General features: G+C 43.8%; 1 protein-coding gene across 1 annotated transcript in view; it reads left to right on the plus strand.

The window, feature by feature from the left end:
- The first annotated feature begins 1,324 nt into the window (after positions 1–1,324).
- LOC126095704 (acetylcholinesterase-like) overlaps positions 1,325–19,475 on the plus strand; it is a 46,006-nt gene continuing 27,855 nt past the window's right edge. Inside the window, exons 1-2 of the mRNA XM_049910455.1 lie at positions 1,325–1,448; positions 10,227–10,564. Of these exons, the coding sequence (XP_049766412.1) occupies positions 1,325–1,448; positions 10,227–10,564 (462 nt within the window). The remainder of the gene's footprint in view (positions 1,449–10,226; positions 10,565–19,475) is intronic.

Consider the following 19,475-nt stretch of genomic DNA (forward strand, 5'->3'; position numbering starts at 1 on the left):
TGTGAAATGTAATATTCGTTCCTTTCTCGAATTTATTTGTACAATTAATCGCTGCACAACTCTTCACCATTGTACTTCTTTTGATTGGTACGTGCAGACAGTAGAATTACGAGTAACAAATACTATAGCCGGCCGCGGTGGCTGTGCGGTTCTAGGCGCTCCAGTCCGGAGCCGCGCTGCTGCTACGGTCGCAGGTTCGAATCCTGCCTCGGGCATGAGTGTGTGTGATGTTCTTAGGTTAGTTAGGTTTAATTAGTTCTGAGTTCTAGGAGACTGATGACCACAGCAGTTGAGTCCCATAGTACTCAGAGCCAACAAATACTACATGTACGCCCCAACAAATATACAACATTGAATCAGGGTCTTCATAAACAACAGTACTACACAACACATCAGACTACAACCACTATAATGGCGACCAGCCGAAGGTTCAAATTATCCCGCGACTGCAGCGCCATTTTTTACAAGGTGTTTGACCTGCACCAAGAATCATCCAGCAGTTGTTGAACCGCGCTGGTGGATGAATGGGACGCCCTACCACAGGGACTCCTTGCAAAACTTGTGGCCACCGTGGGGGCACGCTGGACAGCACGCGTTGGAGATCACACACCCTGTTTAGATCGACGTCCCTCCTTCTGTAATATCCAGGCAACCATCAGCAACTGCAGCTACTTCAGAGTAATTGTTGTCTTTGAATAAAAGTGTCATATATATTCGTGTCATCGTGTATTTCTTCCTTTTACCTTGTGTTTTAAATCCTGCAAGAAACTGTCGTAACTACTGAAACATTCTTCTCAGTGTCGCAGGCATGTCACAGCTGTCAACACATCGCCCTGCTCTGTTGCCGAACGTCTCTATTTCGCCAATGTTCCTCATCCTCTTCTATTGCTCTTCTCTCCGTCGGTTCTCGGATACCCCTTAGACACCCTTTTCATGGTCTTCCTCTTATTTTGCAGGACTGTCTGCATTAGCTTAGACATTTATGGGATTGAGAAATAATGATATACTTTTTTATTCTGATTTAAAAACGTGGTATATTAGGAAACTGATTTTCATCGTCACAGTCATATCCAATTTTGGTTTAGGCCTTCTTGCCTGTTCCAACTTCAAGTAGATTGCAGCTGATCTTTCCATCTCTCCTTAGGACACCCAACATTTATTTTCCCTTGAGATGTATACACTCCTGGAAATGGAAAAAAGAACACATAGACACCGGTGTGTCAGACCCACCATACTTGCTCCGGACACTGCGAGAGGGCTGTACAAGCAATGATCACACGCACGGCACAGCGCACACACCAGGAACCGCGGTGTCGGCCGTCGAATGGCGCTAGCTGCGCAGCATTTGTGCACCGCCGCCGTCAGTGTCAGCCAGTTTGCCGTGGCATACGGAGCTCCATCGCAGTCTTTAACACTGGTAGCATGCCGCGACAGCGTGGACGTGAACCGTATGTGCAGTTGACGGACTTTGAGCGAGGGCGTATAGTGGGCATGCGGGAGGCCGGGTGGACGTACCGCCGAATTGCTCAACACGTGGGGCGTGAGGTCTCCACAGTACATCGATGTTGTCGCCAGTGGTCGGCGGAAGGTGCACGTGCCCGTCGACCTGGGACCGGACCGCAGCGACGCACGGATGCACGCCAAGACCGTAGGATCCTACGCAGTGCCGTAGGGGACCGCACCGCCACTTCCCAGCAAATTAGGGACACTGTTGTTCCTGGGGTATCGGCGAGGACCATTCGCAACCGTCTCCATGAAGCTGGGCTACGGTCCCGCACACCGTTAGGCCGTCTTCCGCTCACGCCCCAACATCGTGCAGCCCGCCTCCAGTGGTGTCGCGACAGCCGTGAATGGAGGGACGAATGGAGACGTGTCGTCTTCAGCGATGAGAGTCGCTTCTGCCTTGGTGCCAATGATGGTCGTAGGCGTGTTTGGCGCCGTGCAGGTGAGCTTCACAATCAGGACTGCATACGACCGAGGCACACAGTGCCAACCCCCGGGATCATGGTGTGGGGAGCGATCTCCTACACTGGCCGTACACCACTGGTGATCGTCGAGGGGACACTGAATAGTGCACGGTACATCCAAACCGTCAGCGAACCCATCGTTCTACCATTCCTAGACCGGCAAGGGAACTTGCTGTTCCAACGGGACAATGCACGTCCGCATGTATCCCGTGCCACCCAACGCGCTCTAGAAGGTGTAAGTCAACTACCCTGGCCAGCAAGATCTCCGGATCTGTCCCCCAGTGAGCATGTTTGGGACTGGATGAAGCGTCGTCTCACGCGGTCTGCACGTCCAGCACGAACGCTGGTCCAACTGAGGCGCCAGGTGGAAATGGCATGGCAAGCCGTTCCACAGGACTACATCCAGCATCTCTACGATCGTCTCCATGGGAGAATAGCAGCCTGCATTGCTGCGAAAGGTGGATATACACTGTACTAGTGCCGACATTGTGCATGCTCTGTTGCCTGTGTCTATGTGCCTGTGGTTCTGTCAGTGTGATCATGTGATGTATCTGACCCCAGGAATGTGTCAATAAAGTTTCCCCTTCCTGGGACAATGAATTCACGGTGTTCTTATTTCAATTTCCAGGAGTGTATTTTTATATTAATTTAGGTGCTCGTTCATACCATATCCTCTGAATGTGATTATGCCATTTGTTTCTGCCCACCTCTATTTTCTGAAGAATGCTTTCGACGCCCAGTTCATTCCCCAGTTCGTTATTTTGTATCCAATTCGAGTTTGTGACCAGCTAGTCTCCTTAGAAGTCTCAACTCCTTTGCTTCAATTTTTCTCGTTCAACTGGCTGGTAGAGTCCAAGTCTCTGTCCCTTACGTTAGTGCAGCACCGCCATCTTATTATAGAATTTTAGTATCGTCTCTTTCTTGGAATTTTTGGGGAGAGGACGATAAATAGTACTTGAAAACCGTTGCAGTTTTTGCAACTTGTGTTCTTGATCAGTGGATGTAATAATATGCACCGATGAGCCAAAACATTATGACCACCAGTTGCGTGTTGTTCCGCTTTTCAAACACAGTACATCAGAGATCCTGCTTGGCATGGATTCTGCAAGTCCTTCACTGGATTCCAGAAGTACGCGGCACCAGACGTCTATGTACAGGTCAAGCAGTTCCCACAAATTACAGGTTGGTAGTTCATGGGCATGCAGCTGGCGCCCAGTAATGTTCGAGAGGGTACAGATCAGCATATTTGCTGGACAATACATCAATGTCAGTTCACTATAGTGACCCTCAAACCACTGTAGCACGATTATTGCCTCGCAACACGAAGAGTTATTCTGCTGGAAGATGTCGTCGCCATAGAGGGTGACTTCAAGCATATAGCGATGCAGGTGGTCCACAATATGCTGTCATGATGCCTTCGATTACCACCAAAGATATCACGGAAGCCCAAATCAGCGTACCTCATAGCATGGTACTGCCCTCACTGGCCTGCATTTATAATGCAGTGCATGTTTCGTGCAACCATTCGCCTGGATGACAGCCTGTAAGGATCCATCCATTAACGTGGTCTACCAAGATTCATTCGACAGGCGACACGTTTCTATCAATCCATAGTGAAAACTCAGCGATGCTGTGCTCACTGCAACCATAACTGACGATGTTATTGGGTCGACACAGGAGCTCCATGTTCAACAGTGGCCTTTGAACGGTGTGAGCCTTCAGCAGCATTGTACTCTGTCGTCAGATCTGCCACAGATAGCTGACTATCTTGGATTACGCAGTGGGGGATCATCGAACGTCTGCGTTTTGTGATGAGACGTGGTCCTCCAGTACCACACGGCCTAGTCGTTATTTCACATCCTTCAACCACTTTCCATAGGTGACCAGCTTCGCCATTTCAGAGATTCCCGTTTGCAGCCGCAGCGCCTCAAGAATGTGCGCTTTGGCAAACCCGCTTGTATCAGTGGATTTCCGTATTTGTGGCCGGTATCTTCACTATAATGGCCGGCCGTAGTGGCCGTGCGGTTCTAGGCGCTATAGTCTGGAACCGCGAGCCCGATACGGTCGCAGGTTCGAATTCTGCCTCGGGCATGGATGTGTGTGATGTCCTTAGGTTAATGTAGGTTAATTCCTACAGAGAAGAAAACAGCAACCAGCCACTATTAATACTGCTATTTATTTAGGTAAATAGCGCCGTTACCGGTTTCGAACTGGCAAGTTCATCATCAGACGGCAGTTCACAAGATTTTCAAGATACACTTTACATTATCGTCTGTTGTGGACTGACAAGACAGCCAGTCCACAGTGACGGGTAACCGAAAGGCACGCGTTTACACACGCCGGCTGGCGTTAGGTCTGAAACAGGATACCTAATGAATGCTATAAAGGAAAGTACGTAGCTGCTGGAATACTTAACTTTAACCCATCATTGTATACAGCATTCTGGATGATACAAGTGAGACTCTCTCTCTAGAAATGGTTAATGGCGCCTTGCTAGGTCGTAGCCTTGGACTTAGCTGAAGACTATTCTAACTATCTCTCGGCAAATGAGAGAAAGGCTTCGTCAGTGTAGTCTCTAGCAAAGTCGTCGTACAACTGGGGCGAGTCCTAGTACGTCTCTCTAGACCTGCCGTGTGGTGGCGCTCGGTCTGCAATTACTGACAGTGGCGACACGCGGGTCCGACATGTACTAATGGACCGCGGCCGATTTAAAGCTACCACCTAGCAAGTGTGGTGTCTGGCGGTGACACCACATCGTCCGTTTTCGATTTTTATTATGCCACTGTGGCGAAGTATTATTGGTGTGTTGTTGCCCTACGGTATAAAAACAGAGTTAGAAGCGCCCTGTGTGAAAATAATTAACCTCCAAACGATGAAATACAGCGTAAATAAATATGTGAGGTTGAACCATGGACCTTGCCGTTGGTGGGGAGGCTTGCGTGCCTCAGCGATACAGATAGCCGTACCGTAGGTGCAACCTCAACGGAGTGGCATCTGTTGAGAGGCCAGACAAACGCGTGGTTCCTGAAGAGGGGCAGCAGCCTTTTCAGTAGTTGCAGGGGCAACAGTCTGGATGATTGACTGATCTGGCCTTGTAACACTAACCAAAACAGCCTCGCTGTGCTGGTACTGCGAACGGTTGAAAGCAAGGGGAAACTACAGCCGTTATTTTCCCGAGGGCATGCAGCTTACTGTATGGTTAATGATGATGGCGTCCTCTTGGGTAAAATATTCCGGAGGTAAAATAGTCCCCCATTCTGATCTCCGGGCGGGGACTACTCAAGAGGACGTCGTTATTAGGAGAAAGAAAACTGGCGTTCTACGGATCGGAGCGTGGAATGTCAGATCCCTTAATCGAGCAGGTAGGTTAGAAAATTTAAAAAGGGAAATGGATAGGTTAAAGTTAGATATAGTGGGTATTAGTGAAGTTCGGTGGCAGGAGGAACAAGACTTTAGGTCAGGCGAATACAGGGTTATAAATACAAAGTCAAATAGGGGTAATGCAGGAGTAGGTTTAATAATGAATAAAAAATAGGAATGCAGGTAAACTACTACAAACAGCATAGTGAACGCATTATTGTGGCCAAGATAGACACGACGCCCACGCCTACTACAGTAGTACAAGTTTATATGCCAACTAGCTCTGCAGGTGACGAAGAAATTGAAGGAATGTATGAGGAAATGAAAGAAATTATTCAGATAATGAAGGGAGCCGAAAATTTAATAGTCATGGGTGACTGGAATTCGGTAGTAGGAAAAGGGAGAGAAGGAAACGTAGTAGATGAATGTGGATTGGGGCTAAGAAATGAAAGAGGAAGCCGACTGGTAGAATTTTGCACAGAGCACAACTTAATCATAGCTAAAACTTGGTTCAAGAATCATAAAATAAGGTTGTATACATGGAAGAAGCCTGGAGATACTGACAGATTTCAGATAGATTACATAATGGTAAGACAGAGATTTAGGAACCAGGGTTTATGTTGTAAGACATTTCCAGGGGCAGATGTGGGCTCTGACCACAATCTATTGGTTATGAACTGTAGATTAAAACTGAAGAAACTGCAAAAAGGTGGGAGTTTAAGGAGATGGGACCTGGATAAACTGACTAAACCAGATGTTGTACAGAGTTTCAGAGAGAGCATAAGGGAACAAATGGCAGGAATGGGGGAAAGAAATACAGTAGAAGAAGAATGGCTAGCTTTGAGGGATGAAGTAGTAGAGGCAGCAGAGGATCAAGTAGGTAAAAAACCGAGGGCTAGTAGAAATCCTTAGGTAACTGAAGAAATATTGAATTTAATTGACGAAAGGAGAAAATATAAAAATGCAGTAAATGAGATCGACAGGAAGTGCAAAATGGCTAAGAAGGGATGGTTACAGGATAAATGTAAGGATGTAGAGGCTTATCTCACTAGGGGTAAGAAAGATACTGCCTACAGGAAAATTAAAGAGACCTTTGGAGAAAAGAGAACCACTTGTATGAATATTAAGAGCTCAGATGGAAACCCAGTTCTAATCAAAGAAGGGAAAGCAGAAAGGTGGAAGGAGTATATAGAGGGTCTATACAAGGGCGATGTACTTGAGGACAATATTACGGAAATGGAAGATGATGTGGATGAAGATGAAATGGGAGATATGCTACTGCGTGAAGAGTTTGACAGAGCACTGAAAGACCTAAGTCGAAACAAGGCCCCGGGAGTAGACAACATTCCATTGGAACTACTGACGGCCTTGGGAGAGCCAGTCCTGACAAAAATCTACCATCTGGTGAGCAAGATGTATGAAACAGGCGAAATACCCTCAGACTTCAAGAAGAATATAATAATTCCAATCCCAAAGAACGCAGGTGTGGACAGATGTGAAAATTACCGAACTATCAGCTTAATAGGTCACGGTTGCAAAATACTAACGCGAATTCTTTACAGACGAATGGAAAAACTAGTAGAAGCCGACGTAGGGGAAGATCAGTTAGGATTCCGTAGAAATGTTGGAACACGTGAGGCAATACTGACCCTACGACTTATCTTAGAAGCTAGATTAAGGAAAGGCAAACCTCCGTTTCTAGCATTTGTAGACTTAGAGAAAGCTTTTGATAATGTTAACTGGAATACTCTCTTTCAGATTCTGAAGGTGGCAGGGGTAAAATACAGGGAACGAAGGGCTATTTACGATTTGTACAGAAACCAAATGGCAGTTATAAGAGTTGAGGGGCATGAAAGGGAAGCAGTGGTTGGTAAGGGAGTGAGACGGGGTTGTAGCCTGTCCCCGACGTTATTCAATCTGTATATTGAGAAAGCAGTGAAGGAAACAAAAGAAAAATTCGGAGTAGGTATTAAAATGCACGGAGAAGAAATAAAAAATTTGAGGTTGGCCGATGACATTGTAATTCTGTCAGAGACAGCAAAGGACTTGGAAGAGCAGTTGAACGGAATGGATAGTGTCTTGAAAGGAGGATATAAGATGAACATCAACAAAAGCAAAACGAGAATAATGGAATGTAGTCGAATCAAGTCGGGTGATGCTGAGGGTATTAGATTAGGAAATGAGACACTTAAAGTAGTAAAGGAGTTTTGCTCTTTGGGGAGCAAAATAACTGATGATGGTCGAAGTAGAGAGAATATAAAATGTAGACTGGCAATGGGAAGGAAAGCGTTTCTGAAGAAGAGAAATTTGTTAACATCGAGTATGGATTTAAGTGTCAGGAAGTCGTTTCTGAAAGTATTTGTATGGAGTGTAGCCATGTATGGAAGTGAAACCTGGACGATAAATAGTTTAGACAAGAAAAGAATAGAAGCTTTTGAAATCTACATCTACATTTATACTCCGCAAGCCACCCAGCGGTGTGTGGCGGAGGGCACTTTACGTGCCATTGTCATTACCTCCCTTTCCTGTTCCAGTGGCGTATGGTTCGCGGGAAGAACGACTGTCTGAAAGCCTCTGTGCGCGCTCTAATCTCTCTAATTTTACATTCGTGATCTCCTCGGGAGGTATAAGTAGGGGGAAGCAATATATTCGATACCTCATCCAGAAACGCACTCTCTCGAAACCTGGCGAGCAAGCTACACCGCGATGCAGAGCGCCTCTCTTGCAGAGTCTGCCACTTGAGTTTGTTAAACATCTCCGTAACGCTATCACGGTTACCAAATAACCCTGTGACGAAACGCGCCGCTCTTCTTTGGATCTTCTCTATCTCCTCCGTCAACCCGATCTGGTGCGGATCCCACACTGATGAGCAATACTCAAGTATAGGTCGAACGAGTGTTTTGTAAGCCACCTCCTTTGTTGATGGACTACATTTTCTAAGGACTCTCCCAATGAATCTCAACCTGGTACCTGCCTTACCAACAATTAATTTTATATGATCATTCCACTTCAAATCGTTCCGCACGCATACTCCCAGATATTTTACAGAAGTAACTGCTACCAGTGTTTGTTCCGCTATCATATAATCATACAATAAAGGATCCTACAGAAGAATGCTGAAGATTAGATGGGTAGATCACATAACTAATGAGGAGGTATTGAATAGAATTGGGGAGAAGAGGAGTTTGTGGCACAACTTGACTAGAAGAAGGGATCGGTTGGTAGGACATGTTCTGAGACATCGAGGGATCACCAATTTAGTATTGGAGGGCAGTGTAGAGGGTAAAAATTGTAGAGGGAGACCAAGAGATGAATACACCAAGCAGATTCAGAAGGATGTAGGTTGCAGTAGGTACTGGGAGATGAAGATGCCTGCACAGGATAGAGTAGCATGGAGAGCTGCATCAAACCAGTCTCAGGACTGAAGAGCCGGCCGCGGTGGCCGTGCGGTTCTGCCGCTGCAGTCCGGAACCGCGGGACTTCTACGGTTGCAGGTTCGAATCCTGCCTCGGGCATGGGTGTGTGTGATGTCCTTAGGTTAGTTAGGTTTAAGTAGTTCTAAGTTCTAGGGTACTTATGACCTAAGATGTTGCGTGCCATAGCGCCCAGAGGCATTTTCAAGAGGACTGAAGACAACAACAACAACAACAAGAAGTGGTTCTGGTACTTACGTCGAAAATTCCGCGCGATTTTGTTGCGAAGTTGCAGGATTGTATTTTTCACATATTGCTAAATATATCCAGCACTTACGTAACTTGTACATCGCTATATTGTGCAAAGCGCCACACACACACACACACACACACACACACACACACACACACACACACACACCAAAAAGAATTTGCCACATGTGAAGTTATCACAGAGATTGCAGATTTACAAACTCAACAGTGTCAGAGACGTTCTCTCTCAGAGACATCACAATATACAGGTTGCTTTGGTTTCACAGAATGACTGTTTTTAAAGAATGACATAACTTAATGAAAATTAAAACACAAAGATAAACCTTACATTATGAGCGTATAATATTACAAATGAAGTTGACAGATGTAGTAAACAGCTTGTGTGAATGCTATTATATGGTATTATGTAAATACTGTGCTATATACAAGGAGCAACATAGAGGTGAGATAAAATGAATAATCTGACAGTAACAATTGTATTAACATCTATCTATGGTACACTGAAATTTTGAATCAAGTATGGTAGCAGTGATTTTTTTTAAAGAATCGAGGTAGCATTACGAGTACATTACAAGTATTTATATTACAAAGAATACCATATTCAGTGAGCATTAATTACAAGTAAATTGGGAAAATGTGATGGGCAGTTGTATGAATGTTACTTATATGGTATTGTGTAAATACAGTGCAACAAACAGGTGACAACATATAGACGAGATACATGAATGATGTGACAGTAGTAATAATATAAATGTAGTATGTCACAGCACTTTTATTTTTAAAACAATTTTACAGTTGCAGTAATGTGCGATTGAGCAGGCAGCTATATTCTTAGGTTAGTTTGGTTTACGTAGTTCTGAGTTCTAGGGGACTGATGACCTCAGAAGTTGAGTCCCATGGTGCTCAGAGCCATTTTTCCACTATAATGACTGCCCATTCGCCTCTCTTGCGCTTACATTTTTTCCTTACCACCTCGTGTGCCTGCAGCAACACTAGGAGGCATTCAACCTCGCAGTGGACAGTGGTCGTAATGTTGTCGCTCATCAGTGTATGGGCTCTCACAGCCAAGATCTGGAGAAGAACCCGTAGGAAATGGTTGCAATCATATAAACTCATAAATGAAAGACTGACGCAGGAAATAGATTTGTACGTAAATATGACTTCCTTTACAAAATACACGCGGCGGCCTGAAGCGGCAGGGTTCGGTCGGCAGGCGTGCTGGGCTTCCTGAGCACGGGCAGCTCGGCGGCGGCGGGCAACTGGGGGGCGCTGGACGTGCTGGAGGCGCTGCGCTGGGTGCGCCGCAACGCCCCCGCGGTGGGCGGCGACCCCGCCCGGGTGACGCTGGCCGGCCGCGCCGAGGGGGCGGCGCTGGCGTCGCTGCTGCTGACGGCGCCCGCGCTGGCGCCAGCCGCCGGGGAACCCCCGCTGGCGGTGCGCTTCGTGCTGCAGAGCGGCGTCGCCTCCGCCCGGTTCCACATCGACGCGGACCCCGCCAACGCCACCGGCGCGCTGGCCGCCAGCCTCGGCTGCTCCGGGCCGGCCACCAAGGTAAACACGCAGCCTCGCCGCAATGCCCAGCTCACTGATTTTATCCAACTTACTATCTCAGACAGTAGACAACATTCCATTAGAACTACTGACGGCGTTGGGAGAGCCAGTCCTGACAAAACTCTACCATCTGGTGAGCAAGAAGTATGAGACAGGCGAAATACCCTCAGACTTCAAGAAGAATATAATAATTCCAATCCCAAAGAAAGCAGGTGTTGACAGATGTGAAAATTACCCAACTATCAGTTTAATAAGTCACAGCTGCAAAATACTAACACGAATTCTTTACAGACGAATGGAAAAACTGGTAGAAGCCGACCTCGGGGAAGATCACTTTGGATTCCGTAGAAATACTGGAAGACGTGAGGCAATACTGACCTTACGACTTATCTTAGAAGAAAGATTAAGGAAAGGCAAACGATGGCTCTGAGCACTATGGGACTCAACATCTTAGGTCATAAGTCCCCTAGAACTTAGAACTACTTAAACCTAACTAACCTAAGGACATCACACACACCCATGCCCGAGGCAGGATTCGAACCTGCGACCGTAGCAGTCCCGCGGTTCCGGACTGCAGCGCCAGAACCGCTAGACCACCGCGGCCGGCAAGGAAAGGCAAACCTCCGTTTCTAGCATTTGTAGACTTAGAGAAAGCTTTTGACAATGTTGACTGGAATGCTCTCTTTCAAATTCTAAAGGTGGCAGGGGTAAACTACAGGTAGCGAAAGGCTATTTACAATTTGTACAGAAACCAGATGGCAGTTATAAAAGTCGAGGGACATGAAAGGGAAGCAGTGGTTGGGAAGGGAGTGAGACAGGGTTGTAGCCTCTCCCCAATGCTATTCAATCTGTATATTGAGCAAGCAGTAAAGGAAACAAAAGAAAAAATTCGGAGTAGGTATTAAAATGCATGGAGAAGAAATAATAACTTTGAGGTTCGCCGATGACATTGTCATTCTGTCATAGACAGCAAAGGAATTGGAAGAGCAGTTGAATGGAATGGACAGTGTCTTGAAAGGAGGATATAAGATGAACATCAACAAAAGCAAAACGATGATAATGGAATGCAGTCTAGTTAATTTGCGTGATGCTGAGATGGATGAGAAGAGATGAACCAAGAGATGAATACACTAAGCAGATTCAGAAGGATGTAGGTTGCAGTAGGTACTGGGAGATGAAGAAGCTTGCACAGGATAGAGTAGCATGGAGACCTGTATCAAACCAGTCTCAGGACTGAAGACCACAACAACAACAACAACAACTGGAGATGATAAGCAACCAGGGAAAAGGTGCGACGTAATGTTTCTCTGCTGTTAACTGTCTGTTAAGGACGTCACCTGTCCTTTGAATGCGCTGCCGCATTATGAGGTTACAGTCAGTCGCGGCTGGTGAACATACGCTACTGTGCTACATCACACGGTAAATATCGTACGAAAATTACGGCATCTATCTTCGAATGAAAGCCATAAATCGCAGTAAAATTACGGTATTTCTCCTCGATTGGGGGCCGGAAATCGCACTAACATTATGTCAATTCTTTTCCAACGCGTGTTGGTATGTAAATAAAACTGAGAACAACTCGTTTTGGATATTCATTCTGATACTAATGACGTAGGCCAGTGACATCAAAAACTAGCTTGTGTCAGGCAGTGTAATATGAGAAAGTAGCAGGTCATGTATCAATGACACAACGAATGAAATTTACAAAATATTTGTAGCTGTATGGGGCGGGGGCATTGAATTGATCCTACAGGGCGGCAAAATTCGTCAAGATAACTGAGCTTATGTAAGAACCTTTTTATGACAGATTAGAAATCAGAAAGTTAGAAATAATGATTACATTACTGACAAAATTTAATAAAGTCAGTTTACCACAAGAATCAAATGTGTATTGGCACAAAATTACGTCCTCCTTGTAACCTCCCCCTCACTTATCGACCTTAATGACAGTGGAAAATTAAACCGTGTGTACCTAATGGAAATTTGGGAAAAGCAATCGTCACCGAGGTTAATTTGTCGGTAAAGAGGGAGGAAAGGGTTACATCTAAATGAAAGGAAAAATGCTAATGACACTGTTGGAAATTAATTTTGAAAAAGGGGTAAAGTTAATAAAGAAAGTAAATGTGCGGCCGTTACGTTAACAATAAACTAGCGGTAATTAGATATTTGAGATTTGGGGAAAATTACGGTCGCCAGTCCTAAGGACAATTACTACACTAACTGAAAAAGAAAGATTATTACACATATAATTAGCACTAGAAGCGTGGCAACTGAAGGTTGACGAGTGTAGTGTGAAAACTGAAAGTTTGTCAGAAGTAATAAATTTCGCTACACTCTGACTTAATTTAGCAAAAGAATTAATAAAACCGGAAAATTGAAAGTTAATTTAGTGACTGAAATTAACAGTGAGCTTTGTTTCTGAAGCACAACGAAATTCAGTAAAATGCGGTTAGTCTTGGACTACCTCAACAATCATTTCAAAAGCTACTTGAATCTACACAATTTAGAAATAAGAGATTTAACTTTGAACTTGAATTAAATGATTCTGAACAATTAACAATAGTAAAATTTAGTACATACCAAGCTGAGCTGCAGTCACAGGTAAGCTAAAATACGGTAACAAAACTCGCACTCTTAATTTGTGCTAGTGTAATCTAACTATTGTAGCCAGCTATGAATACTTTAACTGAACTTTGAAATTAAAGCAGCGAAATTGAATTATATTACGTTAATGCTGGCGTTTGAATTTCAACGACACTCGGGTTCATTTCGGAAAAGGAAGGGACCTTGCTTGGCAATGCAATTGGAACAATGAGCAACAAAGGTTCATGCTAAGTTGCTGTAATTTTGTGATGCAATAATTTTAAAAGTTTGAAAAGCTGAGGTCTTCCATACAGTTCTAAAACTTTACGTGCTTCCAGTCTTCCTTGTCGGTTGATTGAAGGTTTGAAGCCGTCGATCGAGGATGTGGCGACAGTCACTCATTGTCGGCCGTCGCTGTTGCAGAAGCTGGATGTTGGCGCGCCTTCTTCTCGACACGGTCACCTGACGAAACGGGCTCTTGATGTGCGCCAACTAATGCTTCCCGTCCGCGACACCATGTCAGAAACTATCATCGCAAGTCGAGCGCAATTACATGCTGCCAAACCCCGAAAGCGCGGCAACTCGCGGGAGCTTCACACAACACACCTGCTCCACCGCACTACTCCAGCCAGACTCTCCCTGCTCTGCCCGCGCTCCACGCGGCAGAGTTAACACTACCAAAGATCCTAAACACTTTGGTTCTCCACACGACCTATCGATGTATTCGTTCGACAACATAGTTTTCCCTAGGCAAGACCCAGCGTAAAATACAAATAATATTTACAAAACAAACCAATTATACATCGACACAGATGCATAATTATATATACAAATAGTAAAAAAATTACGATATATAAAGGCACAGAAATGTCATATATTCAGGTAACAAAATAAGGAAAAAATTTATAGTACAATAGATGGAAAAGGAGGATATGCATTTCCGGCGTTACATCCTTCCTTAAAAGGAGATAAAGATGCCTACATTATTTTGAGAATTAACTGTGTTATTATTGCTTAAAAGTCCTTCCTTTGTATAGTTACTTACTGGGTATAAATGACGTTTTCCAAGTGGCGTAACTAATAAAAATATTCCCACTCCGAAAAGGCAATAGGAAAGGAAATTAGAGTAAATTATAACTGATCGCTGCACAAATTTTATAAACTTCAGCGAAAAATTAATTTTTAATGTCAAAGGTGAACTGCGGCCGCTTTGGGACAACGTTATGTTCGATCGAGGGTTCAAAATTCTGTAGAGACACTGCTATCAGCAATTAACGCGCTAAAACAGCGACTGTAATACAGAGAATATTTAGTATTAGAAATTAATACGATTAAAATAGAAAACCGTACCCACCACATGGACGCTTTTTTCTCCGCCCATATTTTATAAAACTAAAAATAATGTGCGCTGATAGCACACTGAAGTTGCAGTAAACAATCAACGAACAATGTGCGGCTGTCTGTATCACGCTAACGGCTCGGAATAAGAGAATGGGGAGTTTCGTTAGTCAAATGCACCTGCCGGGAAGCCACGGGGTTCCCTGTACGGGAACAGGCTTCTGCTTAATACGAGTAATATATCCATTGGGGAAGTTCCTTCGCAAGTAAGAATACCTGCCGTTGTTAATGTGGTTACAGCAAAGAGAGGTTTCGTATTTTCATTCGAACAGTTAGATATTCATTGCACTCTTAGGAGAGGATTAAATAATTGTGTGACGCAGATATGGAGACATTGAAACGAATCAGATCAAAGCGATTTGGCTGAATTTGCCGTCCCCTAGGCGGCCCTGTGGAGAAGTAATTGTTTCATCAAAAATACCAGCTTGCGTTGTTTGTGGGTGTACCAATCGATCCGATCGTAATCTAAAGTTTAAAGGAATCTCGTCCCATTCGTAACTGAAGCAATTAAAGCAATATTTTCCTTTGTATACACGAATGATCTCGGCGAGGAGCAGTTTGGCTTTTGACGGAATACGGGCACCAGAGATGCAATAGGGCTCCTACGAATCTTGGGAGAAAGGTTTATTGAAAAAGGAAGAGACCTATATTTGTGCTTCATCGATTTAGAAAAGGCATTTGACAATGTGGTTTGGGACAAGCTGGCGACTATTATGAGGGAAAAGAGAGTGGACTGGAAAACCAGAAGACTTATTAACTCATTATACCTTAATCAAAAAGTTTCAGTTAAAGTGAGAGGAGAAAGTACAAACTGGATCAGACTAGGGAAAGGAGTAAGACAAGGATGCTGTTTATCACCTACTCTTTTCAACCTGTACTTGGAAAATATGATTGACCAATGCTCATTAGATGACAAAGGAGTAGAAATTGGAGGAAGAAGAGTAGGGTGCTTGAGATTTGCTGATGACATGGTCCTTCTAGCCACAGGGGAAAAAGAATTACAGGATTTGGTGGACACCATTGCAACTAATGGAAAAAATATGGAATGAAAATTAACACAATTAAAACAAAAGTATTGGCAATAGGAGGAAATAAGGAAATAAAAATTGTGCTGAATGGAGAAACACTAGAACAGGTACAAAATTTTAAGTATCTTGGAAGCAGGATAGACACCGACTGGAAGTGCACCACAGAAATTAAAACTAGGATAGCAATGGCAAAAGAGGCGTTTTATAAGAAAAGGATAATCTTCTGCAGCGGTCTGGACAGAGAACTCAGAAAGAGACTCATAAAATGTCTTGTATGGAGGAACATGGACTATGAGGAAAAAAGACAGAGAAAGGCTGGAGGCTTTTGAGATCTGGACATGGCGGAAGATGGAAAGAATAAGTTGGATGGACAGAGTAAAAAATGAAGAGGTACTGAGAAGAGTGGGAGAGAAAAGGCAGTTACTAGAGGTAATAAAGAGAAGAAAAAGAAATTGGATTGGGCATATATTAAGAAAGAATGACGGACTGATAAAAACAGTTTTAGAAGGTTATGTAGAAGGGAAAAGGAAGCGAGGAAGGAAGAGATTCCAGATACTGGATGACATGATGGACGGTACAACATACAGCAGCCTTAAGAAGGAAGCAATGGATCGCAGAAAATGGAGAGGCAAAGGACCTGCTAATATAGCAGATAACTGATGATGATGATGATACACGAATTATTGTTGTACTGTTTACTTTTATTGTAACCGTTTTATTTTTATCATTTGACTTTAGATTTCCTTTACTTTACTTAGTGTCCGTTCTTTCTCTTCTTTCCTGTGTTTTTCACTGCCTTCCCAGTCGAAAACGCTCCGACATTTCGAGTCACACTGAGCAACGGTCTCCCTCACGCACAACAGACGGCTACGTAAATGTGCTGATTGTTGGGCAGCATCTGATGCCCTAAATTGTTGACATTTCCTCCCCTTTAAAAAAAAATTCTGGCTAGAACAGCCGCAGACAGCGGTCATGCGTGCGTGTGTACGTATACGTAGACGCGCGCGCTTTCTGAACACGGCTTTGGCTGAAAATTTGTGAACAATCTTTTCGTCGTGCCTGTCTTGTGCTCGGCGTTTGAGCAGCAATTTCTCCGTTCCACAGTATAGTTACTCCCTCATGAAGTTTGTTGTACGTAATCCACTGCAATTCAACAGGAACAATGATGTACCTACATAACTACAATGTTGTTGTTGTTGTGGTCTTCAGTCCTGAGACTGGTTTGATGCAGCTCTCCATGCTACGCTATCCTGTGCAAGCTTCTTCATCTCCCAGTACCTACTGCAGCCTACATCCTTCTGAATCTGCTTAGTGTATTCATCTCTTGGTCTCCCTCTACGATTTTTACCCTCCACGCTGCCCTCCAATACTAAATTGATGATCTCTTGATGCCTGTAAACATTTCCTACCAACCGATCCCTTCTTCTAGTCAAGTTGTGCCACAAAATCCTCTTCTCCCCACTTCTATTCAATACCTCTTCATTAGTTACGTGATCTACCCATCTAATCTTAAGCATTCCTCTGTAGCACCACATTTCGAAAGCTTTTATTCTCTTCTTGTACAAACTATTTATTGTCCATGTTTCACTTCCATACATGGCTACACTCCATACAAATACTCCCAGAAACTACTTCCTGACTCTTAAATCTATACTCGATGTTAACAAATTTCTCTTCTTCAGAAAAGCTTTCCTTGCCATTGCCAGTCTACATTTTATATCCTCTCTACTTCGACCATCATCAGTTATTTTGCTCCCCAAATAACAAAACTAATTTACTACTTTAAGCGTCTCATTCCCTAATCTAATTCCCTCAGCATCACCCAAATTAACTAGACTACATTCCATTACCCTGGTTTTGCTTTGGTTGATGTTCATCTTATATCCTCCTTTCCAGACACTGTCCATTCCGTTCAAGTACTCTTCCAAGACAGAATTGCAATATCATCGGCGAACCTTAAAGTTTTTATTTCTTCTTCGTGGATTTTAATACCTACTCCGAATTTTTCTTTTGTTTCCTTTATTGCTTGCTCAATATACAGATTGAATAACATCGGGGAGAGGCTACAACCCTGTCTTACTCCCTTCCTAACCACTGCTTCCCTTTCATGTCCCTCGACTCTTATAACTGCCGTCTGGTTTCTGTACAAATTGTAAATAGCCTTTGGCTCCCTGTATTTTACCCCTGCCACCTTCAGAATTTGAAAGATAGTATTCCAGTCAACATTGTCAAAAACTTTCTCCAAGTCTACAAATGCTAGAAACGTAGGTTTGCCTTTTCTTAATCTAGCTTCTAAGATAACTCGTAGGGTCAATATTTCTACGGAATCCAAACTGATCTTCCCCGAGGTCGGCTTTTACCAGTTTTTCCATTCATCTGTAAAGAATACACGTTAGTATTTTGCAGTCGTGACTTATTAAACTGATAGTTCGGTAATTTTCACATCTGTCATCACTTGCTTTCTTTGAGATTGGAATTATTATATTCTTCTCGAAGTATGTGGGTATTTCGCCTGTCTCATACATCTTGCTCACCAGATGGTAGAATTTTGTCAGGACTGGCTCTCCCAACGCCGTCAGTTGTTCTAATGGAATGTTGTCTACTCCCGGGGCCTTGTCTCGACTCAGGTCTTTCTGTGCTCTGTCAAACTCTTCACGCAGTATCATATCTCCCATTTCATCTTCATCTACATCCTCTTCCATTTCCATAATATTGCCCTCAAGTACCTCGCCCTTGTATAGACCCTCTAAATACTCCTTCCACCTTTCTGCTTTCCCTTCTTTGCTGGGTTTCCATCTGAGCTCTTGATATTCATACAAGTGGTTCTCTTTTCTCCAAAGGTCTCTTTAATTTTCCTGTAGGCAGTATCTATCTTACCCCTAGTGAGATAAGCCTCTACATCCTTACATTTATCCTCTAGCCATCGCTGCTTAGCCATTTTGCGCTTCCTGTCGATCTCATTTTTGAGACGATAACTACAATATCAGAAGGAAAAAAATGTCATTCATTACGCCACATTAAGGTTGTCTGTAGCGCAAACAGGGGTTCAAAATGCTGAAACCAAAAGTTTTGATCACTTACACGTTGATATAAAACGCCTGACGGACGGCAAAGTAAAATTTGAAACTAAACTGAAAACGTTTCTCTTTGATAACTCCTCCTATGCCGCAGAATATTCGGGAAATGGGAATGAGCGTATGGCGTCAGTGGCCGGGAGTTCCCTGGAGGGGAAGTCCGGCCGACAAGTGCAGGTCTTACTGAGTGCGACGCCACATTCGGCGACTTTCGCGTCGACAGTGGGGATGCAATGATGATGAGGACAGCACAACACCCAGACCCTGAGGAGAGAGAATCTCCCACCCCAGCTGGGAATCGAACCCGGGCCTCCGTGCGTGGCATTCCAACGCGCTGACCGTTCAGCTATTGGGGCAGACGCAGAAGACTATCTATTACTGTCGTGTAATTGGTGATGGGTAGGAATTACTAACATCTGTCCGTCTGTAATTAAAAAACGTAAAAGCTAATAAATGATCAGCACGGAGGCATATTTACAAATAAATAAATAAATAAATAAATTTAAAAAATCATAATGTATAACAGCTTAGTCCATATTACCACGATTTATCGCACAAATGATACATGAAACTAGCCAACTACTGATACATCAGAAAGCATGATATATACTTACACACTTTGAAAGCTACAAAATGAAACTGAAAAGTAAAATCAAGCAGATATTAAAAGTAGACGTACATTCCAGTTGTGCTATGTTTGTTTATTATTGAAAAACTGACAGATTTACTGCAGGGAAATATTACTGGGAAAGAAGATAATACGCCTGCTGTTGGAAAGGTAAGCTTACCTCTTACACATGTTAGACTACCATTACTAAAAACTTACTT

Source organism: Schistocerca cancellata, chromosome 8 (assembly GCF_023864275.1).
Source record: "Schistocerca cancellata isolate TAMUIC-IGC-003103 chromosome 8, iqSchCanc2.1, whole genome shotgun sequence".
In the NCBI taxonomy this organism is placed as follows: Eukaryota; Metazoa; Arthropoda; class Insecta; order Orthoptera; family Acrididae; genus Schistocerca; species Schistocerca cancellata.